We start from the raw sequence: 27,013 nt of genomic DNA, 5'->3' as shown, positions 1-27,013 counted from the left end.
TTATGGCTTGTATTTCTTGTGGGTAAATACCAAGTAGAGGAATTTCTGGATCATAAAGTATTTCTATTTTCACCCTTCTGAGGAAGTGCCATATTGCTTTCCAGAGAGGCTGGACCATTTTGCAATCCCACCAGCAATGCAGGAGCATCCCAGTCTCTCCACATCCCTGCCAGCATTTATTGTCCTCCACATTTTGATCTTTCCTGTTATTGCTGGTGTGAAATGATATCTCATTGTTGTTTTGATTTGCATCTCTAAAAATATGGAACTCAAGCATGGCAACGGTAGTGAGGTTGGCCAAGGATCAGGCAGTGTTTTGTTCTGCTGTGCATAAGGTCGCTATGAGTCGGTACTGACTCGATGGCACCTTAACAACAACAACAAAAATATGAAACACTTCACAAATTTGCGTGTCATCCTTGTGTACGGTCCATGCTAATCTTCTCTGTCTCGTTTCAATTTTAGTATATGTGCTGCCGAAGCGAGCACTAATTTATTTGATTTTTGCCTTAAGAGAGCCCACGTGTATTATCTCCTGGTGTCTGTGGGACAGGATCCTACTCCAAGGTCTCCAGCCGGTGGCAAGGTGGTTAGCAATTAGGTGTGGGCTGGGGAGGACTCTGCTTTGAAGGCAGGTGGTTGCTGGTGGATTTGGTCCTGGATGGTTGTCTGGAGGCCACTCTGGGTTCCTGTGGAGCCTCCTCAGTGTGACAGGCTGAATGGGCAGTAGGATGTGCTGGGAAGACCAAGTCAGGATCTCGTGTTGCCTCACTCATCACTGAGCTGACAGCTTAGGGCATTTGCTACCTCTGTCAGTCCAAAGCGCATCCTAGAAGCAGAGATCAGTAGGAGGGTAGCCATGTGATCTACTTTAATTACTTAATTTACTCTCATGCCCAGCAATTTATTTATTGATTTACTGAAGTGTCAAGGTTGGCTATTCAAATCTACCAGCTACTCCTTGGAAGCCCTGAGTCACTATGAGTTGGAACCGACTTGATAGTATTTAACAACAAAATATGGTTTAGGAGCCCTGGTGGCGCACTGGATTGGCATTGGGTTGCTAAACATAAGGTCAGCAGTTCAAACCCACCAGCCACTCTGAGGGAGAAAGGTAAGTCTGTCTCCTCCCGTATGTATTCAGTCTCAGAACCCTGCGGACACGTCTGTTTTATCCTAAGGAGTCACTGTGCGTCGGAATCAGCTCAGTGGCAGTGGGTGGGGTTTTATATGGTTGAAAGAACAATTATAAGCCACTCCGCTTTTCTGCCTGTGCTTGAATGTGTCTCCCCCAATTACTGCTCCTCCCCTATCTCATCTAGGGTGAGGTAGCCAGGGTCTTGACTTTTATGTGAGTTAGGTCTTTTCTTGACCATTTTGCCATCCACATTTGTACCTGGAAGTATTTCATTCTTCCTGTTTCTGAACTTTGAATGGAATCCTGCTGTGTGGTTTCCTGGATGCCTCATTGACTTTGAGGCGACTCCCAGGAAGTGCTGGTTAGCACATCCATTTAATAGCTGTATATCAGTCCTGGTGTGGCGCTGTAGGATCAACACTGGACTGCAAACCACAATGCTACCAGTTCAAACCCACCAGCTGCTCCTCAGAAACCCTATACAGGGTCGCTATGAGTCAGAATCGGCTCAACGGCACTTAATAACTGCATGTTAGTCCATGGTGGGATTTGGCCACATCTGCCCATTCTCGAAGGATCCCTGGTGGTGCTGTGGGCCATGTTTTGGGCTGCTAACTGTAAGGTTAGCTGTTCAAACCCACCAGCCACTCTGTGGGAGAAAGATAAGGTTGTCTGTTCCTATAGGGTTGGAGTGAACTGGAATCAACTCGGTTGGCAAGGAGTTTGGTTGGGTTCATTCACCTTTATGGGTTTTCAGTTCTTGCCGACTCTGGTTTGCTAGGAGTTGTGAACTGCCCCAAGCAAGGCCTTGTCATTAGCTCTGTTTTACAGATGAGGAAACAGAGGCACAGAGGGGTTAAGATAGCACAGAGCTAGGAAGAGAGGGGCTTTGGATTGGACAATGGTTTGCCTTGCTCCAGAGTCTGTGTGATGAATGATCACCAGGGAGTCTCTCAATGCCCTCAACATTTCTGTCTCTGCAACAGGAAACGGAGATGGAGTTCACGCTTTCCAAAAAGATCCCCCGATTTACCTCTGCATCTGGTCTGATCCTCTGGCCCAAGCATTCCTCTCTGAATTAAGGAATGATGACAATATTCGTAAAAGAGCAACAGCCATGAAACATTGAACACTCCTGTGCTAAAAACTTGACCTGTGTCACCCAGCACTAACTAGAGATAAAATGTTGTCATTTAGTGTCTGTACCAATGACCAACTATGTGACTTGAGCAAAGTACTCTTTCTCTCTGTGCCTCGGTTTCCTCCCCTGTAAAATGGACCTGAGGAATAATGCTTTAGAGAACTGGTCACAGGACCTGGCATATGGTGGTAGTGGTGGTTGTTGTTAAGTGCCATCAAGTCGGTTCCGACCCATAGCGACCCTGAACAGGGTTTCCGAGGCTGTAAATCTTTACGGGAGCAGAAAGCCTCATCTTTCTCCCGCGGAGCAACTGGTAGTTTCGAACTGCTGACCTTGAGATTCACAGCCCAATTTGTAACCACTACGCTACCAGAGCTCCTTATGGTGGTGGTGGTGGTAGTTAGGTATCATCAAGTCTCTTCTGACTCATAGTGACCCTATGTACAACGGAACAAAACACAGCCCAGTCCTGCCTTATCCTCACAACCATTGCGCTGCTGCAGCCCCTTGTGGCAGCTGTTGTCAGTTCATCTCATTGAGGGTCTTCCTCTTTTTTGCTGACCCTCTACTTTGGCAAGCATGATGTCCTTCTTCAGGGACTGGTCACAAGGTAGGGGCTCAGGAAATGCCAGCTATCAAGTGAAAAATCCAAGTAGGTGGCCAAGTTGCTTTGAACTAGACAGAGGTGGTCAGCCTTGACCTTTGGAGTCTTCCGGGGTTGCAAATCCTGACTCTGCCACCTGCTGGCTATGTCTTCAGGTGAATGTTTTCACCTCTTTCAATCTGTAAAATGGGCCGGATGGTGGTCCCTACCTCAGGGTTATAGAGGCCCTCAAAGAGATGGATTGGGGAAAATCTACAGAAATTCATGTGTGATTTCTTGATGCCCTGTGATCTCCCCCAAACAGGCCAAGGGACAGTTTAAGAAGCAGTCTGTGGCCAACAGTGTGGAAATCTCTGTGCCTGTCCCCAGCGATGCTGACTCCCCACGCTTCAAGACCAGTGTGGGCAGCGCCAAGTACGTGCCGGAGAAGAATGTTGTCATTTGGAGTATTAAGTCCTTCCCGGTGAGCGCTGGCAGGGCAGGTGGGGAAGCTTGTCTTGCCGTATGTGGGGTCAAGGCAGAGAACCCACAAGTTCCTGGTCCTCCTTGGAAGGTACCAGAGATGGAAACCAGGCCACCTAGTAATGTAGTGACCCTCTCCCTAGATTAAACTCCCCAGCTTGCCTTTCTGTGCTGAGTGGTTTTGGGAAACCCATTTCCCCTCATGAAGCCTCAGTTGCTCATCTGTAAGAGTTAAAGGCCCCTTGCCCCCCTGCAGTCCTTCAAATCTGAGAAATGGGGGGTAGGAATTAGAAGTCCCACAACTGGACTTGGGGATCAAAAGCTTAAGCTGTGAGCTTCAGTTAGGGGCCTTTAGCTTTTCATCTGTAAAATGGACTGAGGGAAGAACCCTACCTGTGGGTTACCATGAGTATAGTCTGGGTCATGCAGATGCTTGGTGTGTCTCATGCCAGTTTGCCCACAGGGGGGCAAGGAGTACCTGATGCGTGCCCACTTTGGCCTTCCCAGCGTGGAGAAGGAGGAAGTGGAGGGCCGGCCCCCTATCGGGGTTAAGTTTGAGATCCCCTATTTCACCGTCTCTGGGATCCAGGTAAGAAAGGAGCAGGGAGACTCCCTTCCTTGACCCCAGCATGATCTCTTGCCCTGGGTCACCCCTTTCCGTCTTTCTTGCCGCCCCTCACAGTGTTGTCTCTTCTACTCTCAGCCTGGGTCCCCTCTCCCCTCACCTCAGCCTGTGTCCCCTGGGTCCCCTCTCCCTCCACCTCGGCCTGTGTCACTCTCATTCCCCACTCGCCCTCCCCTCCCCTCCCTTGCCTGCAAGCTGTTCACCACCATCCCCTTGGCCCTGGCCATCTCCTGCCCCCTCCTTTTCTATCCAGACCCATACACGCTGCCTGTGCACCCCTTTTCCCAAGCCATGCCATTCATTTTCCCAAATCCGAGTCATATTATTCCCCCAAGACATGTCCCCCAGGCTCCTCTGGGCCTGGCTACGTCACTCCCCCCCCACCCAGCCTGGGCCATGACTACCTCAGCCAAGACTACCTGTGCCTTCATCCTGGGTCACCTAGTCCCTCCTGGCTCCAGTCACTTACTCCCAGCAGGCTAGGCTGGGTTACCCCATCTCTTCTTACCTCATTCCAGGTCCGATATATGAAGATCATTGAGAAAAGTGGTTACCAGGCCCTGCCCTGGGTCCGCTACATCACCCAGAGTGGCGGTAAGGCAGCCAGCTCCCTGGGACAGGGTCAGGGAGATGGGGGAGATAGGAGAACGGGGTTGATTACATTCTGCCTTCGAAACTTGGATGTGGATCCAGGCCAGCCCCTTTTGTCACTGTGACACCCTAGGTCCTGGTTTGCCGATCTTTTTTCATCATTTACATTAAAAAAAAAAAAAAAAAATTATCATGCTTTTGGTGAAAGTTTACACAGCACACTGTGTTCCCATTTGACAATTTCTGCAGGAATTGTTCAGTGACATAGATTTTTCACAATGTGTGAACATCCTCTTTGATTCCATTAGGTTGTTCCATTTTCAGTGCTCAGGTTTCCCTGCTCCTTTCTCATTTTTGCTTTAGAGTCATTGTTGGACCTTTTAGTCTCTTAGTGTAGATAGCTTTTTAATGGATCCCTGTACTCATGAGTAATAGTCTTCATTTGGGTCCGATTTTTTTAAAATGTAGGTAGTGGTTAATTCTATGGTGGTGGTCTCTGGGTTTGGAAGAAGGGCTGGACATACAGGATTCCCCTGTGCCCTCCCCTGCATTAGCCTCAACCTTATCCTTGTCACTCCTGGGGCTGATGGTGAGCAGGGGATGGGTTTGGAGGGCTGTGTCCTTTTCCCAGTTCAGAGATGGTACCCATCCACTGTTTTTTTTTTGCAGATTATCAACTTCGTACCAGTTAGAAGGCAGAAGAGATGGAGGCTTGGATGCGGGAAAGCATGGGCCTTCATTGTCCCCAGACCACCCTGGCTGCCCAGGATGGGGGAGGGTAGGAAGGCAAAGACGGAAAAGCTTCTTTCTTAGTTCTCAGCATCAGGCCCCTTGCTCGCCTTTCTTCTACTTACAGGTTGTAAAGGATGGACTCCCTCCCTCCCTCCACAGGGTTTACCCTTGTCCCCAATTTATATGAAGAAATAAGGGAGGGGCTTGAAGCCCCCTCACCAGTGCCTTCTTTCTGTGCCCTGCCTTAGGGGGTATCAGGGCCCCTCCTCCAACACAGCTGCTAAGTCCAGAGGCCCCACTGCTCATCCCTCTGAGTTTTAGGGTGTCATTAAAAAGATGAGTCTAGCCGCTGCTTCCTTGACTGTGTGCACGCGTCCCTGGGGTGCCAGAATGGAAGTAAGTCCCTCTTCTGTACCCATCATGGATCAACCCAGCTTTGGCAATCACCTCTGATCAGCTCCACCATTCCCACAGTCTGTTCTACACCCTCTTGCCACAGAGGGCGCATGTTGACACCTAAATCAGCTGATGGACCTCCTCAGCTCAGAACCCCCTCCCAAGGTTCCTAGTTTGTTAGAAGTAAAAGCCAAGGTATCATCAGCTCACATGGCTTGGTGTGCACTCCCTCCTCCTCCTTGCTCTTTTTTTTTAACTTAAAAAAAATATATATTTTTTGTTATTAAGAATATAAACAGCAAAACACAGTTTCCTGCCCTATAGCAATCTATGAGAGCAGGATAATGTGATGGACCACAAGGTCAGTTTGAGCTGCAAGGTTTGCCATTCCTTGGAAACCAGTCACACCTCAGAAATCCTATACAGGGTCGCTATGAGTCTGACTCACACTTAGCAACATGACACAGTCCTGGTGTAGCACTGTAGGATAAGCACTGGGCCTTAATGGCATTTTAACGGCAAGTTCGAGAGGCTTCCTGATCTGGAATTAGTGATTTAAAACCTTCCAACAACAAAAGAGTCCTTGTCCAGATGGCTTCATTAGGGAATTCTACTAAACATTTAGGAAGTTGACACCAATCTTATTTCAACTCTTCCAAAAGCGAGAGAATACACCTTAATTCATTTTCTAAAACAAACATAATCCTGTCACCAAAACTATAGAAAAGAAACTACAAGAAAAGAAAGCTACAAATCAGTGTCCCCAAGCTTATTCTGTTCCAGGTAGGGGACAAAGCCAGGCACTCCAACCTCAGGGTCTTTGCATTTATAGTTAGTTCCCTCTGCCTGGGTCCCTTTCCACCTCCTTAACACCATTTCAAAGGAGCTTTGGTAGCATAGTGGTCAAGAGTTGGGGCTGCTAACCTCAAGGTCAGCTGTTCAAAACTACCATCCGATCCAGGTGTGAAAGATGAGGCTTTCTGCTCATCACAGCCTCGGAAACCCTATACCGGGCCGCTATGAGTCATAACCGACTCCATGGCACACTACCACCGCCAACCTCATTTCAACAACTTCCTTGTCCCAAGTGACCATCACTCATCCTGCTGTGCCAGCTTTATACATTTACACATGAAAAGATTAGACATAAGGTGGAGTCCTGGTGTGGCGCTGTGGGTTAATGCGTGTAGGACTGCAAAGTCGTTGAGACCCATGCTACAGGGTCGCTATGCACCTGACTCCATGGCACTTGCAACAGCAGACATAAGCCCCCCCCCCCGCGGGTGCCTAGTGCATAGCAGTAAATCTTTGAATGGAGCCCTCTGTCGGCCACAATTCTCTGCTCGCAGACTGGCGGTCTCCTGAATCCAGAACATTCCTTCCTCACCCACACCCTTTCCAGGTTCTACTGTCATGACGGTTCTCAGTGCTACCTGAAATTACTGAATTTCATTGTTGACACCTAAATCAGTTTATGCACCTCCTCTTCACAGTTCCTGTAAACAGTGGAGAATGAATGAAATAATTGCGTAGCGTATACTGATGGTGATTGAAGGCTTTCCGAGGCAATAAACCTACGGGAGCAAAAAACCTCATCTTTTTCCCCGCAGAGCACTGGTAGATTTGAACGAGTTAGCCCTCTAACTCGTGTAACTCACTACGGTACCAGTAGATGTTAAGTGCTGTCGAGTCGGTTTCGACTCAGCGACCCTACATAGGGTTTTCAAGGTGCAAGTGGTGAGTTTGTACCTCCGACCTTGCGGTTCAAACAGACCTCGCGGTCCAGTGCATTATCCTACAGCGCCACATCTGGACACCAGCGTGACCAAAGGTGGATTCCTCGACTAGGCGGCCCCAGTCTTGCCTCCCTTCCTCCACCCAGGTGCCGAGGTACCGGCCCAGCCCGCGCTACCCAGTCCCTGACCTTTCTCCCCCGGGTCAGTTAAACCGACCCTCTTTCCCGCCCGCCTGGCGCGTTTGAAAACCGAAAACCCCGCCATTGCCAGAGGCTCACCCGTTGCCGCACCCGGACCAATCAGAAGTGACACCGCCCACTCCAGAGTTCGCAACTCCCCCAGAGACGCACGGCCATTGGCTGCGCTGTCGCGTGGGCGGGGCGCCGCGAGGTCGAGCGCTGGGCAACGCGGCCTGGCTCCCAGGGAGCCAGTTCGTAAGAAAACAAAAAGGCGGTGGCGCTTAGTGCTGGGGCTCCAGAGCGGTGGCTCCGCCTACCGGGGGCCGGCTCGGCGGCGGCGGCGGCGTTGGCTCAGAGCGGACTCCGCCCGTCAAGGAGGAGGGAGGGTGAGTTGGGGGAGACCCGGCCCCCAAGGGGCGGGCGCCGGGCTGAGCACCCCGGGCAGCGGGGGATTGGGTCCGACTCCGAGCCCCTGGTCGCCAGCCGGGTGACAGGGGGAGGAGCCGTGAGGGTCACGCCGGAGCTCTGGACCGGCGAGCGGGGCTTGGAGCATCGCGCAGGCCGAGCGCGACTTGCCAGGTCCTAGGAGCGCTGCTCTGTAGGTGCCGCAGCCTCGCGCGCATTGACTTGTCGCTGTGGGGTGGGGGGCTTCGCAGACCGTCGGTGTCGCCATGCTGCTGGAGGAGGTCCGTGCTGGCGACCTGCTGAGCGGGGCCGCAGCCCGAGGCGACGTGCAGGAGGTGCGCCGCCTTCTGCACCGCGAGCTGATGCACCCAGACGCCTTGAATCGCTTTGGCAAGACAGCGCTGCAGGTGAGGCCGAGCGGGTAAGGGCGGGGGCGCGGACTCCAGAGCTTGGCCTCTTGTCCCCTGAGTTTGGAGGGGACCGACTGTAGGCCTATGCTGCTCTCTGAGTTCCCCTTTCATGGGTGGGTAGGTTTAGGCTGGGGGAAGGGGCGGCCTCTCCATCTTCTGGATAAGGTGGATTTACATTTCCCCAGGAGGCTCTTTTTCCGTGGATGGAATCCAGCTTCTTTGGGTCACGGTTTCATAGGGCAGCTTCAGTTTCTTGGGACTCCCCAATCTATCTCTAGAAGGAAGATTTCATGTGTCTAGGGTATCCCCATTTTCAGGGGAGTTCTCCAGTTACTTGGACGGCCTCCATTCCTAGGGAGCGTCCCTATTCCTGGGGGGGGGTGCAGATTCGCCCAATAGGGGTTTGGGTTCTTATTCTCTGGGGAACGTTGTATGGGGAATTTTTTTTTTTTTAATTCTAATTCTTGAGGTACTGCAGAGCATTCCCCTTATATTTGGGGGGATAGTCCCTGAAGGTGTTTCACATTACCTGGGCATTCCTTTGCCCTTCTGGAGGCTGTCAAATTCTTGGGGGCCCATTTCTGGAGAAGGTCTCATATTTCCTGATGGAAATCATTTCCGGGGTGGGGGAGGGGTGGCGGCGGTGGTCTCTGGTTCCTTGCGGGGAAAGGCTTAGGTTCCTTGAAAACCGCCATAGGGACTATTTTATGAAAGCATCTCATGTTAACCCTAGGGTGGCGGCGAGTTTCTTAGGAGCTCCTCTTCCCAGGAGACCTAGCTCTTTGGGATCTCAGAAAGCTCCCTCTGGACTGTGTTCCCTGGGATTATCCTTTTCGCTCTTGAAACCCCCTTTCCCGGACTCCCTTCCGTGGGAAGCTCCTCACCCTCTGCCCCCACACAGGTCATGATGTTTGGCAGCCCCACCATTGCCCTGGAGCTGCTGAAGCAAGGGGCTTGCCCCAATGTCCAGGACATCTCCGGCACCACTCCAGCTCACGATGCCGCTCGCACTGGATTTCTGGACACCCTGAAGGTCCTGGTGGAGCATGGCGCCGACGTGAACAGACCTGATAGCAGTGGAGCACTCCCCATCCACCTGGCAGTACGGGAGGGCCACGAAGCAGTGGTCAGCTTTCTGGCTGCTGAGTCTGATCTCCATCACAGGAACGCCTGGGGGCTCACGCCCCTGGAGCTCGCTAGGCAGAGAGGGGCTCAGAACCTCATGGACATTCTGCAGGGGCACCTGGTGGCCCCGCTGTGACCAGGGTCCCGCTGGACACATCTCTAAAGAGGAGGGAAGAAACACTTTCTCCCTCCACTCCTGCCACCTAGTGCTGAGGGTTTGTGGCTTGTTGGTGTTGATTTTTGGGGTGTGTGTGTGTGTGTGTGTGTTTGGGGGACGTTTCTCGTTTGTTTTTCTCACCCCTTTTGGTGTGTTGGACAGAGAGGATTTCTGCATGCAACAGCTACTTATACGGTTCACTTTTCTCCTCACCGCGAGCTGCCAACCAGGTCTAACATTAAAGCCTCAGCCCTGGATTGAGGTCATTGCCCTCAAGTCTCTTGGCACCTGCCGACTGCGCCCAGGAACCTCAAGGGGGCGCACTGCTTCTTTGAGCATGGGGCGAGGGCAGTGTTCTCAAAACATAAAAGGGGTGGCATGAATTCATTTGTACTTTGTTGAAAGCCCGTTTTCCAGCCGCTTGTACAGTGTTGACAAAAAAAAAAATCTATTTATTAAGATTTATGGAAAACATTGTTGCGTGTGATAATTTAATGTTTTTATCCATTAAATTAAGACTTGAGTATGATGACAGCGTCTGTGGCTCCAGATTTCTGAGTCTGGGATGGGGATGTGTTGGGGGGCGCGGATGTGTTGGGGGTGCGGTGGTGTAGGGGAGAAAGCGGTAATTCCCAGGGCTGCAGGGGTGAGTGAGCTGGGTGGGGCAGCGGTTTGCGCAGTCGGAACGGAAGGGAGGCAGGAAACCGCGAGTGGAGAGTGGAGAAAGGGCCCCCAGATGTCAGCTGGGTACCCGAAGTCGGTGGGGGAGGGAGCGGAATGGGCGGTGGCCGCGGCCTTCCCCGCAAAGGCGTGACCCATGGGCGGGGATTTCGTCATTTGGGGGACAGGATCCCGGAAAAAGCCAGGTCAGACAAGCTCTGGCTCCTTTAAAACCCACGGTGAGCGCGGCCGAGTGCGGCCCCGCCCATTTCTGGGCGTCCGCCTCGCGCGTGCGCAGCGAGCCGCTGAGCCGCCATGCCGGAGCCGCGCAAGTTGTCTCCTTTGCGGGTGAATGCGGCATTCGCCGCCAAGTACGGCCGCTACCGCGAGCGAGAGGAGCTGCAACGGCGTGAGTGCGGGGTGCATGTACACGGGACGTCGGCGCGAGTTGGACTGTTGGGTAGTATGTGTGTCGGAGGGGAGGGAATGGAGTTGATTTGGTTCCCCGGGACTGATCTGCGGGAAACCGGCCTGTGCCTTACAGTGAAGGATCGCTACGGGGACCGGGACAAAGGCAGTGACTCCAGCTCCGAGTCTGACTCAAGTGACGAGCGCGTGGTGAGCCTCCCTCCTCCCGCCCCAGACGCACGTGAGGCGCCCAACCCCTACAGCACCCAGATCCCGTTGCCGATGTGGTCATCCCATTCCCCCACCTATCCGGATCCCATCCCACCTCCAATCCCATGAGATGCAGAAAGCTCCCTCCCCATCTCCACAAGATGCCCAAATACCCTCCTCCCAACCACCGACCTACCCGCCCACTCTGATTGGGCTGCCTCCCAGGACCCTCCCCCCTCTGGTCTTCACCTCCAAGAGTCTAACCTCTTTTCCATTTCTGTGTCCCATTGCATCCTGGAAGTGGGGTACCTTTCTTCTACATGGGATACCTACCTTCTCGCATCAGCTCCCATCTTCCTCCTGGCCTCACTCAGCAGTGCTCTCCACCCCCATGCCCACCTGCCTCTGTCATTCCTGTTTCCTAGAAAGTACCTTCTCTTTGCTCTCTCACTTTCCTCTGTCCCATTTCTATTTCCTGCCTCCCAAGAAGAGCTATCTCTCTGTTGGCGTGACCTCCCCACCTAACCCTCCCTCAGACCCAGCCTTCCAGCCACAGGTGGATCCCCCCAGCCTTCCTCTCCCCAGACTGACTCATCCCCTTTTCTTCCCTCTCATACATGCCCCTACCCATGCTAGTGCCCACTCTCAGCTCTCCTGCAGTTCACTGCTCCCATCACCAACTCCCACCAGAATTCTCCCCACCTCTCTTCTGAAGTTTGTCTTTACCTTTTTCCTGCCCCAGACATTCGACCCCCAGCAGGAGCGGGACTTTTATAGGACGCTCTCCTTGTTGAAGAAGAAGGACCCCCGCATTTATCAGAAGGATGCTACGTTCTACCAAAGAACAGGTCCTCGACACTTTATCAGTGGTTGTGTTTATTTTGGGAGGGAAGTGCTGAGCAGTTGAGATTTGATGTTAAAGACACCTGCACCATTAACACGTCTTCAGCAGGTGTTCTATGATAGGCATTGGTCAAGATGTAGCTGTGGGACAATCACAGTTCACTAGGTAGTCACAGTTACGGTACCTGGAAATTGGTGGGTTTCTTTGACCACTGGTTGACCCTGGCCCTACCCTGTGGGAACCTCTACCAGGGAAACAAGGGGCTTGTGGGTGATGGCAGGTTATGTTGTGGGGGTCCCACAGCCTCATCTTCAGAGAGTGAGGAAGAGTCAGCAACTGCGCAGAAGCAGCAGAAGAAGGTTCGGCCTATGTACTTGAAGGACTATGAGAGGAAGGTCATCTTGGAGAAAGAAGGGTGAGGAGAAAGGCTGACACGCGGGGGTCTTAGGGACAGCTGCCCCCCTCCCCCAGATTTAGGGAGCCCCTAAGAGCAAGCGCTGCAGTGATTCATCCACACCTGCTATGGGCCCCTAGCTGCTTGTAGCAGCTCCCCACCCTGGGGCAGATGGGCCCCAGAAATTGTATTTTGAAGCCCCCACTCCTCTGCACAGCAAATACGTGGATGAAGAGCATTCAGACGGAGAGGCTTCTGATCAGAGACGTCAGGTTAGTGGGATGGAGGCTGGGCCGGGGGCTGTGGGGCCCTGCACCAGGTTTGACGTTCACGCCACTGTCTCATACAGCAGACCTGGTCGCAGAGTTACGTGGAGGAACAGAAACAGCTCAAGGAAAGGTGAGCCTGGGTCAGCTGAAGGGGGCCGAGTGGATGGATCCGGGTTCACATCCCCTCTGACATTCAGTGATTGTGTAGTACGGTGGCTCCATATGGTATGTTCTGGATTACTAACCACATGGTCTATAGTTTGAGCCCGTCAGCCGCTTCAAGGGAGAAAGATGAGGCTTTCTATTCCCACAAAGATTTAAAAGCTTCAGAAATGCTATACAGGGTAGCTGTGAGCTTAACAGGGATCTTGGATAAACATTCTACCTCAATGTCAGTTTGAACTGCAAGGTTGGTGGTTCAAACTCATCAGCCACTCCTTGGAAACCCTATACAGGGTAACTGTGAGTCAGAACCGACTCCATGGCACTTAACAACAACAACAGGAAGCTTAACAATAGCCTTGTCTCTGGGCTTCAGTTTTCTCAGCTAGGAATGAGGTCCATATTGCTCACAGCACCTCTGTGAGTCTGTCCAGAGATTGGGGTTTGCTCTGGGGCAGTGGGCATGGTCCAGCCAGCCTGTCCTAAGGCTTCCTGTGTCATGTGGACAGCTTCCGGACGTTCATGGAGGACAGTGAGGAGGAGAATAGTGCTGAGGACGGCGGCTCCGGGTTGTTGCAGAAACGAGCTAAAACCAGGGAGGAGAAGGTAGCGGCTAGGACCGGAGGGGGTTGGGGAGGGGTGGGAGGCTCTGGCAGACCCTCAGCACTGGCTTTCCTCCAGGCCCAGGAGGAGGCTGACTATGTGGAGTGGCTGAAGGGACAGAAGAAGATGGAGAACTCCGAGGCCCTGAAAGAGCTGGTGAGTTCTCACCCCCACATGCTGAGGGACTGAGGGGTCCCTTCCAGTGCCAGCCAGTGCGTCCTCACTGATTTTCTGGAAACCATCCACTAGAGGGGAACCAAGAGCACATGCTGCTATGCCCAGATTCCCAATTCAACACTAATCCGTGGCCTCATCTCTGGGGCATGGTTTCTACACCTATAAAAAGGGGTAATCTATGTACTCCAGACACCAAAACTCCTTTGGTGCCTGTGGCCACCTTCCTTCCCTGCCAGGGGCAGGAGAAACATGGTCCCATGCTCTAACCTGGGACCCACATCCTGCACCCCTAGACCCACCTTAAGGACTACTGGAACAACCCTGAGCTGGATGAAGGGGAACGATTCCTCAGGGATTATATACTCAACAAACGTTATGAGGAAGAGGAAGAGGAAGAAGACGATGAAGAGGAAGAGGAGGAGGAAGGGTGAGCCCCACACCTTCCCCAGGATCTGAGGGTATAGTTTTGTGAGTAGGTAATTCCTGAACATGCTGGAAGGAAAAAAAAAAATTCCAAGGGGTGGACCACCCAAACCCATCTCCCTCCCATTCCAACCCAGTGGATGTCCTTAAGGGTTCTGGACCTCTAGGACCCTTCCCAAGATAGTACCTGTGGGTGCAAGCCAAACGGCAGACAATGGGAGTTGGCCGTTTCACACACATGGTAGCAGAACTCTCAGTGTGTGGCTCCTAGAGCCAGGTAGCACTAGTTCAAATCCTGACTCTGCCGCTGTACACCCGTGCCTGTTTCCCCATCTGTAAAATAGGGATACGTTCCCTAGTAGGGTTTCTTAGAGGATAAGTGAGTTAAACCCCTATAAAAAGCTTGGGACCCTACCTTTAGCATGGCTGACCTCTAGCCCTGCCCCACCTGATCCCTCAGGACCCCTGGCCTTCTGGGACAGCTGGCCGTGGATGACTCCTCAGACGAGGGTGAGCTATTTCTGAAGAAGCAGGAAGACTTTGAACACAAGTACAACTTCCGCTTCGAGGAGCCAGACTCGGCTGAGGTATGGGGCCAGGGCTGGGCTAGGGGAGGACCTGGCAGGGAAGCCCCAAGCCCAAGAACCTGGGGACCATCTCTGTGGCTGTTCCTGGCCCCTCTGCCACCCACAGGTCAAGACCTACCCACGTAGCATCACGTCCTCCGTGCGCCGCAAGGATGAGCGCAGGAAGGAGAAGAGGGAAGAGACGCGGGAGCGCAAGAGGCGGGTGAGTATGGTGGCTCCCGACTGGGACTGTGGACTGGAATAGTCCACACCCTCCCTTTGCTCCTGACCTGCCTGCCGTCTGCAGGAGAAAGCCAAGAAACAGGAGGAGCTCAAACAGCTGAAGAACCTGAAGAGGAGGGAGATTCTGGCCAAGCTGGAGAAGCTGCGGCAGGTCACCGGCAACGAGACGCTGGGCCTGGAGGAACGGGACCTGGAGGACGACTTCGATCCAGCCCGGCATGACCAGCTCATGCAGGTGTGACCACAGGCTGTGGCTCAGCCACACAGCACGTTCTTGGGGATGGCTTTGTCACCCACTGGGTGTCGTTACCCAACTCTGTGGCCTCAAAGAAGTGGCTTGACGTCTCTGAGCCAGGTTCCCTGTCTGTAAAGGGGTCAAAGCACAGAACCCACCATGGGGTTTGTGGTAAGCATAGGTTGGGACGAGTACACATACCAGTTTAAGTGATCAGTGCTTGATGTATAGAGCTTCAGGGCTTTGAATAGTCCTTGCCTCTCTGGGTGGCTGTAGATGGAAATGCAGGGAGCTGCAGCCCAGGCTTCAGCTATAAAAACAAAACAACTAAACCCGCTGTTTGTGATTTCATCTCATAGAGACCTTATATAGGGTCCCTAAGACTAAATCTTTGTGGGAGCAGACAGCCTCATTTTGCTCCCATGGAGTGCTTGGTGGGTTTCAACTGTTGACCTTGAGGTTAGCAGCCCAGTGCTTAGCTCACAGTGCCACTAGGGCTCCTTGAGCATGTGGTGGTGGAGTTAAGTGCTCTCCCTGTATAGATAGGGTTTCTGAGGAGCGGCTGGTGGGTTTGAACTGCTGACCTTATGGTTCATAGTCCAATACTTATTCTACAGCGCCACCAGGAGTCTATATGGTAGGTGCTTAATAATTGATGTGGTTAGCAATGTGGGCCTCTCAAGCCTCCACCAGATGCTGGGGTTCCAACAGGGGCCCCAGGACAGTCTTAAGAGTGGTGAGGAGTGGTCTAAGTTGGGGGACCACATGGGCAGAGGCCTAGAGGAACCTGTGGGGATCGAATGGTGGCCTGCATAGTAGAGGGGAGGGAATGGTGGAGATGGGTGGTGCACAGTGCTCCCCCACATCAGCCAAGTCCGAGTTTGCCGGGAGTCACACAAGGTGTAGGAGTAAAACTGCCTGGGTCTGGGGTGAGCAGGGCGGGGTGGGCCCTGGAGTCCTGAGGCCTTGCGGAACTCTGCTCCCATCCCGCTGCCCCTACAGAAATGCTTTGGAGACGAGTACTACGGTGCCATGGAGGAAGACAAGCCGCAGTTTGAGGAGGAGGAGGGGCTGGAAGGTGAGGGCCACCAGGCACTGGACAGTGAGGGGATGCTAGGCCTAAATCCCAAGGTGTCACCCTGACCTTGCCTGCCTGTCCTCTCTGAGACCAGATGACTGGAACTGGGACACATGGGATGGGCAGGAGCCGGATGGTGCCTGGGGCCAGCAAGAGCTACACTGTGAGCACCCAGACTTTAATGTAGGTGCCATGGGCCTGAGGTGGTGGTGGTGGTGGTGGTGGGGAGGCCTCAGGGAGCCACAAGGGACTGAGCTGACCTGCATATCCCGACAGATGGACGCTGACTATGATCCCAGCCAGCCCCAGAAGAAGAAGCGAGAGGCTCCCTTGAAGGGCAAGAAGAAACGCAGGTCACCTTTTGCCACGGCTGTGGGGCAAGAAAAGCCAGTGTTTGACCCTGGTGAGGTCTGGGTGGGCGGCAGTAGGCAGACGGGGCTACACAAGGCCTGGCACACCCTGCAGTTACTCTCGCCCTTGACAGGGGACAGGACGTTTGAGGAGTACCTGGATGAATATTATCGGCTGGACTATGAGGATATCATTGACGACTTGCCCTGTCGATTCAAGTACCGCACCGTGGTGCCCTGTGACTTTGGACTCAGCACCGAGGAGGTCAGGGTCCTGGGCAGGCGGGGAGCCACTGGGAACACCCAGTACAGCATATGAAAGGGCACATGACTCTAACACCTAGAGGTGCTATGATCCACTTTATTGTCTCAGAAATGTAACGACAGCACTGGTAACTAATAGGTTTCTGTGCAACCAGGCCTTACTTAAGCCGTGCCCCGTCTCCCTTACATAGTAGGTCTAATTGTGTTGTTCAATGTCAGCATCAGGTAGTGGTTAAGATTTGGTGGGCTCGGAGCCAGATGGGCCAAGTTCATATCCTGACTCAGCGGCTCATCAGTTCTGTGGCCTGGAATGAGTCTTAACTTTGTGCCTCAGTTTCTACATATGTAAAACAGGTGCAGTAACAGCCTCTACTTCCTGGGTGTGGAGCTGAAAGTAAATGTGTGCGGCCCTTTGAAGGGTACCTGCCAGTCACGAATGCCCACTGTACTTAGCGGTGATGGCTGCAAACATTCAGCTGTTAATCACCAGTAAGATTAACTGACATTTGTCACATTTGTACCCTCTGCATTCACTCAGTTAAATCTCTTGACAACCTTCCAGTAGGTTCTGAGAGGCAGTCCACCTCAGGTCTGGAAGGAGGGAGCCCCTGAGAAGGCTGCTCCACCTGTAGGTTGGTGGCTGTACAGGGCTGAGAAAGCTGGCCTCGCCTTTAGCAGCACAATTGGTCACTGCCCTGGAGACCCCTGTCCTGGGTGGTGGTGCTTGGTGCTGGTCCTGGGGCCTCTGGTGGGCCTGAACTGGAATACGAAATCTATTACTACTTGGCCATGTGATGTGGGATAAAGGTCCCACTCTGTTCCCCCATTTGATGGCTGCCCCTCTTAAAAGTTAAAGGAATGCCACCGTGGAAATCATTCCTTCACCCCATCACAATGGCCCGGACAGCAGGTACTAAGTGCTCCAGCTTTGACGCCCCCTCCCTTCCCGTGCAGATCCTGGCAGCAGATGACAAGGAGCTGAACCGGTGGTGCCCCTTGAAGAAGGCCTGCATGTATAGGTGATGGCACTGGAGGGGGCTGGTGGGTGCGGGGCCCTCCCAGAGCTAGCAGCCAGCCAGACATGCGCACTGGGTGTCCCCAGGTCGGAGCAGGAGGAGCTGCAGGACAGGAGGGCATACAGCCAGAAGGCCCAGAACGCGTGGAAAAAGCAGCAGATCTTCAAGTCGCTTTGCTTAGAGGAGTGAGTGTTACCTACAGGGGGAAGGTGGGCTCGGGAATCCCCCAGCCCTGAGAACAAGGTTTCCCTTCTCTCAAACCTGGCTTCAAATCCTGGCAAAGCCATAGCTGTGTGACTTGGAGCAATTTATTTCCCCTCTCTGTGTCTCTGCTTATCTGTAAAATGGGGAGAGAGCACTCCGCTTGCATTTGGCTGTTTGAGAACTGAGGGAATTTGTGTCCAGTGACCCAAATGCCAACACACTAAACGTCCTCTAGGTGCCAGTGTTGCTGTGCTCATGATGGTCATCCTTTCCTGTTTTACCTGAGCTCCTCAGGTGAAACCAAAATGGGTTCATTTAAGGGGACAGCTCAGTGGAGGCCAAGGCACAATAGCAGATTTCTCAGCACCCCCAGTCACAGCCTGGCTGCTGCCTTTCTGGGTCTCCCCCACCTGTCCCACGCCATGTGCTGAAGCTGTCCCTGGCTTCTCTCCCCCAGGACGGAGATGCCCACGGAAACCACTGGAAAGCCACAACGAGACAATACCAGCCCAAAGGGACAGTTGCCAGTCCCTGACGGGGCTCATGGGAAGCGGCCCCGAGCTGAGAGTCCCCCTGCACTGGAAGAGGTGGCCCCTAAGAAGCCAGCCCCCCAGAGGCGGAAGCAGAGCAAGAAGGCCCGCCTGCTGGGTCCCACGGTGACCCTTGCAGGGCGTGAGTTCAGCCGACAGAGGCTGCAGGCCTTTGGCCTCAACCCCAAACGTCTGCACTTCCGCCAGCTGGGCCGGCAACGGAAGAAGCAGCAACAGCTCAAGAGCAGCTCCTAAGTCGGGTGCAGGGCTGGTCCTCCTGCCGGTGGGCACTGTCAGTCAGCTCCATAGAACCTAGTGGCTGTCTTACAGGGCGGGGACTGAAGCTGACTGAACAAGTGACCCCATCCCGCAACACAAAACCTGGCCACAGTCGGCTGTGAAATCAAATAGCTTTATTCACCCCCCATGGCCAGTCCTCCCCACCCACCAGCTCTTGTAGGAATGGGGGGACCTACGAGGAGTGTGGATGGTCCAGTGCAAACCACAGTACCTTGAGTCAGGCCTGAGTGGGTGCCAGGAGCCTCCCTCCTTCCCTGTGGAAGGTCTGGCGGGGTCAGTGGGAGCAGGGCAGGCCTATGGGCTCTGTTCCTTGGCTAAACTGCCCCAGCCTGGCCATTTCCTGGACTGGTCTCAGTTTCTCAAAGAGGTAAGAGGGTCCCATCACCACCAGAATTCAAGCTCCCACACCCAGTGTGAAATAAATAAAAAAATAAAGTGTCAATCTTCTGTCCCTTTCCCTCCCCTTATAAAAACACGAAGTCGTCGGAGCTTGGCCGTTTAGCCTTGAGGAGCCGCCCTGAGCGAGGGAGCCTCAGCGTTGGCTGGGGGCAGAGGTCATCATCCAGACTGTGGTCCTGAGCATGACCCTCAGCCAGGGTGAACATGGGGTATCTCTCTGTGGCTGAGGAGGAGCTGAGGACCTGGTGGGAGGGAGAGTGGTGGCTCAGCCCCACCACAGCAGACAGGTGCGTGTGAAGTGCCATTCAATGGTCACCCCTAATCCTCCCCTGGACCCACCCCTGAAGCAGCAATTCAGGCCAGCCAGTCAGCACCTTATGTCCTCTTGCCACTGACTGGCTCGGTGATGAGCATGTGACCCAACCTAGTCAATGAAGGACAGCTCTACTGGGCAAGCGGAGCTCCCTTTCTGCTGAGCTGGGAGGGCTGCAAAGCCAAGAGACAGTAAGGGGTCCACTGCCTGAGCCCCTGGATGCAGCTGTACCCCAAGACAGCACCCCCAAACAGATTCCCAGCCCCCATTTGGCTCTAATTTGAAGTGGGATTGTACGGCTTGCTGGCTGACAGCTGTAAGGGAACTGTTTGCTCTGGTACCCCCTGGCACTCAGAGTCTCAGGTTTGCTGGACTCTGGGCTCTGCTCCTCCCCCTCAATGCTGTCTGGCTCACCCTGGTCAACTCCGAGCAGAGCGTCTCAAATTCCTTCCTGTCTCCAGCATAAAAGCCCACGGTACAGCTTGGGTCCATCTTGGTGAAGGCCATTTTGCGGGGTGAGGTGCAGTGGAAGGACTGGGGAAGAGAGACCATGGAGGTTCAAGGGAGCGCCAGTTCTCCCTAGGCCTCAGCCCCAACCCTGGGATTCTGGCTCACCTCCAGGGGGAAGTCAGCCTGGCTGACGTCCACGCTGGGCTGGCAGTAGTGTGGGTCCAGATAGAGGAGGGAGTCCTCTGCAGGATAGGAGGAGGCGTGAGAGCAAGATGGGGTGCGACAGGCCAGGGCCTACCCCATGGGTGGTGGGGAAGGGTGGGACCTACCCTGGTAGCCGATGAAGTACAGCGAGTGCCGCGGCTTGCCCCCCATAATGCCCAGGCACAGCTCTGAACGCAGGAGCTCCTACAAGAGTGGGCAGAGGCTGTGAGCACACAACAAAATGCCTATTGTGTGCCGCCAGCCCTGCCCGGGCCCTAGGAGGCAGCAGTGGCCAAGATGGACAGAACCCCTGCCTTGTGGAATGGACATTCCAGCAGAAACATGAACTGATTTGTGAGCGAGTGATCTCACGGACCAGGAGAAAAAATGGTGTGGGGAGCCAGTGCCCCAAGTGAGGGGAATGGGGCCATTTAGAACTGAGCGGGGGAGTAGGGAAGCTCAGGAAAGGCCTCAGTGACTTTTGAGCAAAAACCTGAAGGGGGAAGAGGGAGCCTCCAGCCGGATCTGGGGAAAGAGCACTCCAAAAAGGAACAGCAGGTGCAAAGGCCCTAAAGTAGAGATGTTCAGAGAACTGGAGTGGAGACCAGCATGGCTGGAGTGCAGGGAATGGGGGGATGGGGCAGATGGTAAAGGAATGTGCAGGCCCGTGGAGTGGGGAGAACTTGGATTCTGAATGTAAACACTCCAAGGTCCTACCAGCCTCAGAGCCCTGGGCCTTGCTGTTCCTACTGCCTAAAGCGCTTGAGTCCAGTTCGTTTGCATCTTGGCTGAAGAGGGTCTTTCTGAGCTCTGCCTGCTCTCATCTGCCCATTCCTATTGATTTTGTCCCCTTTAGTGTCTGAGGTGGGGTACTGCTGTGGCACTCTGGATTAATGCAAGGGACTGAAAGGTCAGCTTGATCGCAAGGTCGGTGGGTCAGGCTCCCCAGCTGTTCCTGGGAAACCCTATACAGGGTCTCTCTGAGTCAGGATTGGCTCAAGGGCACTGGGCAACAAAGGTGTTCAACTTGTTACCTTCGCTGCCTCATTCCCCATTAGAATGTCTGCTCTTATCCGGTAGGGATTTCTGCCTGTTCTGTTCGCCACTCTCCCCAGGACAGTGTGTGGCACACAGTAGGTGTTTCACAGCTACTGAATTAACAGATGCTGGGATTCGAGGATGGATAAATAAATGGTCCCTGTCCCGAGCTGAAGGAGTCCTGGTGTGGTGCTGTGGGTTAACGTGCCAGACTGCAAAGCCGTTTGAACTGCAAGGTTGGTGGTTCAAGCTCACCAGTGTCTCCTTGGAAACCCTATCCAGGGTCACTGTGGGTGGGAACCGACTTGACAGCACTTAACAACAACAATCCCAAGTTGAAAATGTTTGGAAGGCTTCTGGGCAGAGGGGATGGGGTAGGGTGGGGGAACTTGGCTGCACTTACCTTCACACAGGGCACATACACGGGGTTGAGAGTCTCGCCACCTAGCCGCACAGGCACCAGGATGACCACAGACTTCCACTCGGCTGTGGGATCTGGCCTGGCCACCAGGCGTGCCACATCCGCCTTGTACACTGGAGGGGCAAGAGCAGGTCACCTTCCTGCCCAACTGTCAAGCCCCAAATAGCACCCTCTAACCCCCGGGGCCCAACATCACTGCTGTCAGCGGGCAAGGATCTCTTTCCAATACCCCAACCATTCCCAAGAAAATCCTGGTATACCCAAGCCGCTGTGGGTGTCCCCATTTAAACACAGTGCAACCAAGGCCCTCAAGTTTAGGCAGAGATCATAAAGGCAGGAAGAGGCATCTAGTGGGTGCCTTCCTCCCAACCCCAGACCTGACTCATCCAGTGACTCAGCATTTTGGTTTGCCAAGAAGAACTTGGGAGCACCGAGCTGCCTGCTCCAGACTGAATGTCCTTGGCTCACCGTCTACTGGTCCCCATTCTTGGGCTTTTTCCTTTGCTGATGCCTCAGCCCCTTTCCTGGCTCCAGAGATATGGATCCAAATCTTGGGGGACATGTCCCTGTCCCTAAACATGTATGATTTTGCATTGAAAATGACAGATTTAGTAGATTCCCTGCCTGTACCTCCCTATACCTCCACTGCTAGCATGTCAATTCCGACTCAGCAGCAACCTTGAAGGACACAGTGGACTGTCCACAATGTTTCCAAAGCTGTAATCCGAATGGGAGCTGGTTACCGCATCTTCGTACCATGGAGAACCTGGTGGGTTTGGATTGCTAACCTTCCGGTTAGTAACTAAGTGCCTAAGCACTGTTCTACCAGGGCTTGAACAGGGTCACTGTGAGTCGGAATTGAGGGCAGTGGGTAATCATTTTGGAGGCTGACTGGCACATCTGTCTCCTGAGGAGCAGCTGGTGGGCTCACACCACGTGTTTAACCACAGCGGCAGAAGAGTGGTGGTGAAGCTGGGTGTGTGCTGTCCAATTGGTTCCGACTCATAGTGATCCTGTATACGGTTTCCAAGGCTGTATGTAACTCTATGGGAGAAGAAAGCCTCATCTTTCTCCCAAGGAGCAGCTGGTGGATTTGAACCGCTAATCGTGTGGTTAGCAACCCAATGTGTAACCCATCACCCCACCAGGACTCGACAGGGAATAGTGGTAGTCACAGCTGACCAGGCCGTGGTATTACTAGGTACAAGTGTTGCTCTACAAAGAGGCACAAAGAGTCTACAAAAATTGCAGGATTTTAAAATTCCATTTCCCCACGACCTTTTGGAAGCTGCCTCATATTACAGATTCCTTTAATCCTCAGACAACAACTAAATGAGGTGGGGGTACCCAGCCTTCTACCCAGGTTAGAACTGGTGACTGAGGGAGAGTGACTAGGGCCCAGACGTTTCCTCTCCTGCTTCTGCAGGGGTGGCAGAGAGGACAGACACTCGGCACCCCTGACTGGATGACTGTGAATCTGCTCTGAGTGTCTGCTCAGAACTTGTGTCAACCACTGAGGCAGTGACTGGGTGAGGATTAGACCCCACCCCAGGACCCTGGTTCCCACCCAGTCCCTTACCTGTGCAGTCCTGAGAAACATACACCACCAGGCGGGTGACCTCGGAGCAGCTCTCCACAGCTTTCCTGTGGGTGGGAGGGGAGGCCTGAGTTCCTGGGGATACTCAGCCACTCCCGTGTTCCCTGCAGCAGCCCTCACCTGAGGATGTGTGCAACCAGCGATGGCCCGTACCAGTCGCCTGCCTTCTTGCCTGAGCTCTGCCCGAGCTCCACCAGTCGGTGCAGACCAAAGGGGGCCTGTGGGTGGTCGGCAAACCAGGACACGATCTGCCGGTGCCGGCACTCCTGCTCCAGCTCGGGGCTGCCCTGGGTCCAGTGTGGGTGTGCCCAGCGGGCAGGGCCACGGTACCGGCTGGGAGAGGCTGGCCCCAACAACTCAGGGGGGCACAGGCCTGGACCCTCAGCCCATGTCCAGTCTGGTGGGAATGGGGACACGAATAGTGCTGCCATGTGTGGGGAGCAGTTTCCTTTTCTCCCACTTTACATACATTTCTAACACTTAACTTGCGTCTCTAATGCTTTATACACGGTTCTAACGCTCCTGGATCCTCATGTTCAAATATAAAGTCTCACATTCCTGAAAACTCCGACTTTATAAATAACCCTCACTCCCTCTAAACTTTAGTCTACACACAACTCTAACACGACTTCAAGCATGCAGCTTACCACTAATCCTTGCATGCCTGACATGCGTCACCGATGCTGCGCTCTGGGCACGGCACCCCGCACCCTCCCCTGGCACCGCTCACCTCTGGGCAGAAAGTGCAGCAGTAGGCCCTGTGCCAGCAGCATCTGCCCACTGCGTAACATGCAACCCCAGCCGCAGTCCGAGGTCAGGCAGCCCCCAGGGAGCGGTGGGAAATCCCGGCGGTATGTGAGCCACAGGCGGGATATGAAGTCCCGCTGGAAACGCTGGATGTCACCTATGAGAGCCAGCTGGTCAGAAGCTGCCAGAGAGGCCCCTGGGAGGTCTCCTCCAATTCTGGCTGCTGCTATCAGCTCACCCTCGCCCTCGAAGCGGTAGCGGCGGCCACAGAGGTAGATGCTGGAGATCTTGCTAAAACTGGTCCGGCTTTTGAAGGCCCAACCTGGGGAGACACATGGGGGTGCCCAGCAAGATGACACATTTGTTCTTACAAACACCAACGTAAATTATGATAGTCACAGCACATCTAGTCCCCCATCTAGGATATGGGGACCATCCCAGTTCCTATCTCAAGGGTGGCTCTGGAGAATGTGGCACTCTGCCTCATAGGCAAAGGCCAGTCCCTAGAAACAACCACATTTGCTGTTGTTCCTAAGTGCCATTGAGTTGATTACCACTCATAGCTACCCTGTCTAGGATTTCCAAAGCTAAGGAAAATATGCAGGAGCAGAAAGCCTTCATCTTCCTCTTGCAAAGCTACTGGTGGGCTCGAACCTCTGACCTTGTAGTTCATAGTTCAGTGCTTATTCTACAGAGTCACCATACTCCAACAGCCACATGAGTATCCGTTATTAACCAGGGATGAATTAAGGCAGCTGTTTTTATTGGTTCCATTTTACGGAGGGAAAAAAGGGCGGCACAGAGAAGAAAAGGAGCTTGGCCAAGGTCACAAGGTGAATTGGAGGTGACTTGAACCTATAAGCACATTCCCTGTTCGCCCAGCCGCAGGTCCGCCCTGGGTTGAGCAGGGCGGGGTACGTCAGGTACCCACAGGTGACTCACGGGAAAAACCTGGTGTTGTAACAGGCTGATTCTCCTGGACCCCACCCACCTCTAAGCCCTCTCTCCGGCTGACCCCTCAATCAGCCCTCTCCTTAGGACCCAGGCCAGCCCCGTTCAAAGACTCCCTGACGCCCCCTTCTCACCATACTTGACGTTGTTCCAGGCCGTCAGGAACTTCGCCTTAAACTTGTCCACCTCGTCCGGCTCCCCAGGGGCTGTCCTGGGCGAGCCAAGGGCGAGTGCGCTGGCTCCAGAGGGCCCCAGGCCGTTGGGATCCGAGGGTCGGGGACCCCGCGGCCTGCGGCCCTCGGGGCGGCGCGCGTCCTCTGGGCTCCCACTCCGGTACTGCGCGGCGGCCGGCGATACCGAGTGCATGGACGCGCCGGGAGGGCGGACCGAGGCCCAGGTGGGGTCTGCGGCCGCCACTCACGCCCTGTCCGCCGCGCCCCAAGGCTCCACGGCCAAGCGGGGACCACGGCATGCGCTACTCAGCCCGCTACCCGGCTGCCAGGTGGCCAGTCCCGGACCGGGACGCAGCAGCCGTAGCCGCCATTTGAGAGGCCAAGACTCCCGGATGGAGGTGGGTGTGGCAAGGCCGACGCCCCGCCCCGGCCCGGCCCCCAGCTGGGTTTCCCTTCTCCGAGTCTGGGGTCGTCCGCGGAGGTCCAAGTCCAGGTACTTTCATGTAGCCGCTTCTACCCCACGCCCGCCCCGCCTTATCACAACGCCCAGGCGCGCGAGAGCCCCGGAAGGTTCTTATCGGAGACCCCAGGGACTCTGAGGCCCCGCCCCAGTCCCCACCCCTGGGGCCGCCCCCGCTTGAGAGCTGGGACTGCCCGCCCTGCGGGGCCTGGGTTCCGTGTGCACCTGCCCTGTCTGTTGGGTGTAATACCTGGTATTCCCGCTAGGGGCGCGCACGGCCGGTCCAGAGAGCCCATAGCGCGCTGCGACGGCCTCCACCGCCTCTACCCGGGCCCAATTCCCGAAGGTGCCCCTCTCAACTTTGTGACTCCGCGCAAGCCAAATCTGTCTGTGTTTCCGTTTTCTCATGTGAAAAATGGGTCCCAGACACACACAGCAGCTTGGATGAATCTCATAATAATTATATCGAGGCAAAGAAGCCAGACAAAAAAAGCATACCCTACTGATGGATTGCATTGATACAAAATTCTAGCTACTGCACAAGGAACCTTGTATGTGGATGTGTATAGTATCTTGAATTACGGTAGTTCCACGGGTGTGAAAACTCATCCAATTGTATACTTTAAATGTGTGTGGTTTATTGTATGTCAATTATACCTCAATAAAACTGTAAAAAAATTTAAATGCATCCAATTCATAGGGATGTTGGGAGGAATGTGTTATAGGGCAGAAGTGCTCCATAGGGTTTTATTGGCTGTAATCTTTCAGGAAGGGGCCTTAGTGGTTCAGTGGATTAAGCATAGGGCTGCTAACTCCAAAGCTACCAGCCACTCCATGGGAAAAAAATGAGGCTGTCCACTTCCATAAATATTTACAGCTTTCATAAGGAGCGGTTCCACGCAGTCCTACAGGGTTGTTATGCATTAAAATGGACTCAATAGCAGTGGATTTGGTTTACTGAATCTTTATGGGTGAGTCCTTGTGTGGTGCAGTTAAGTATTCAACTACTAGCCAAACATTTGGTGGTTAGAACTCAGATCTCCTGTAGATCTGCTTCCAAAAGGTACCAGCCTTCAAAACCTTATGCCGCCATTCTATACTGCACCATGGGATCAACAGGAATACTGGTCCCCTTTCTTAAACTCACCAGGGCTTTTGCACTTGTTCCCTCTGCCTGAAACACATATCCAGATATCCACATGGCCCTCCCTCACATGTGACCTGGCACACAGTAGAGGCAAAGTTAATAACTCACTAAATGGAAAGATAATGTGGGAGGCCCCCCGACCCACCCATGCTCTAGAGGCTCAAGGGGACAATAGGCCCTGGGAAATTGTCCATAGAGGAGGAAGAGATGCCCAAAGAAATCCATAACTCAAAATAATCTTGTTGTTGTTGTTGTTAGGTGCCATCAAGTCATACCAACTCATAGTGACCTTATGCACAGCAGAACGAAACACTGTTCGATCCTAGACCAACCTCACTATTGTTGCCACGCTTGAGTCCATCGATGCTGTCATTTTGCCACTCCATATCGCTGGGGGTCTTCCTATTTTTTATCTAACCCTCCACCTTACCAAACATGATGTCCTTCTCCAGCGACTGGTCCTTCCTGACAATATG

General features: G+C 53.8%; 4 protein-coding genes across 5 annotated transcripts in view; 3 read left to right on the top strand and 1 right to left on the bottom strand.

The window, feature by feature from the left end:
* AP1M2 (adaptor-related protein complex 1, mu 2 subunit) overlaps positions 1 to 5,253 on the top strand; it is a 24,772-nt gene extending 19,519 nt beyond the window's left edge. For both annotated transcript variants that reach the window (XM_006875101.1, XM_006875100.1), the window contains exons 9-12: positions 3,188 to 3,346; positions 3,809 to 3,934; positions 4,489 to 4,564; positions 5,231 to 5,253. In XM_006875101.1, the coding sequence (XP_006875163.1) occupies positions 3,188 to 3,346; positions 3,809 to 3,934; positions 4,489 to 4,564; positions 5,231 to 5,253 (384 nt within the window). The remainder of the gene's footprint in view (positions 1 to 3,187; positions 3,347 to 3,808; positions 3,935 to 4,488; positions 4,565 to 5,230) is intronic.
* A 2,992-nt stretch (positions 5,254 to 8,245) lies between these two features.
* CDKN2D (cyclin-dependent kinase inhibitor 2D (p19, inhibits CDK4)) lies at positions 8,246 to 9,680 on the top strand. Its single transcript, XM_006875099.1, has 2 exons — positions 8,246 to 8,416; positions 9,321 to 9,680. Exons 1-2 carry the CDS (start codon positions 8,276 to 8,278, stop codon positions 9,678 to 9,680), a joined length of 501 nt encoding a protein of 166 aa, XP_006875161.1. The 5' UTR covers positions 8,246 to 8,275.
* A 996-nt stretch (positions 9,681 to 10,676) lies between these two features.
* Positions 10,677 to 18,592, top strand: KRI1 (KRI1 homolog (S. cerevisiae)). Its single transcript, XM_006875098.1, has 19 exons — positions 10,677 to 10,770; positions 10,906 to 10,979; positions 11,722 to 11,827; positions 12,127 to 12,238; positions 12,435 to 12,489; positions 12,567 to 12,616; positions 13,158 to 13,254; positions 13,330 to 13,407; positions 13,722 to 13,855; positions 14,312 to 14,438; positions 14,545 to 14,640; positions 14,725 to 14,895; positions 15,898 to 15,973; positions 16,068 to 16,156; positions 16,250 to 16,376; positions 16,458 to 16,588; positions 17,542 to 17,606; positions 17,690 to 17,788; positions 18,265 to 18,592. Exons 1-19 carry the CDS (start codon positions 10,677 to 10,679, stop codon positions 18,590 to 18,592), a joined length of 2,109 nt encoding a protein of 702 aa, XP_006875160.1.
* Positions 18,593 to 19,012: 420 nt separating this feature from the next.
* On the bottom strand, positions 19,013 to 25,298 carry ATG4D (autophagy related 4D, cysteine peptidase). Its single transcript, XM_006875097.1, has 10 exons — positions 24,892 to 25,298; positions 24,045 to 24,128; positions 23,790 to 23,963; positions 23,180 to 23,456; positions 23,042 to 23,106; positions 21,445 to 21,575; positions 20,129 to 20,207; positions 19,965 to 20,041; positions 19,764 to 19,883; positions 19,013 to 19,278 (listed from the first exon to the last, which is right to left on the bottom strand). The coding sequence occupies exons 1-10, from the start codon at positions 25,121 to 25,123 to the stop codon at positions 19,102 to 19,104; spliced, it is 1,416 nt and encodes a 471-aa protein (XP_006875159.1). The 5' UTR covers positions 25,124 to 25,298; the 3' UTR covers positions 19,013 to 19,101.
* Between the last annotated feature and the right edge of the window lie 1,715 nt (positions 25,299 to 27,013).

This window comes from Chrysochloris asiatica, unplaced genomic scaffold (assembly GCF_000296735.1).
Source record: "Chrysochloris asiatica unplaced genomic scaffold, ChrAsi1.0 scaffold00312, whole genome shotgun sequence".
NCBI classification, from domain to species: Eukaryota; Metazoa; Chordata; class Mammalia; order Afrosoricida; family Chrysochloridae; genus Chrysochloris; species Chrysochloris asiatica.
The sequence above is the reverse complement of the archived record's forward strand: the minus strand, read 5'-3'. Positions and strand labels throughout refer to the sequence as shown.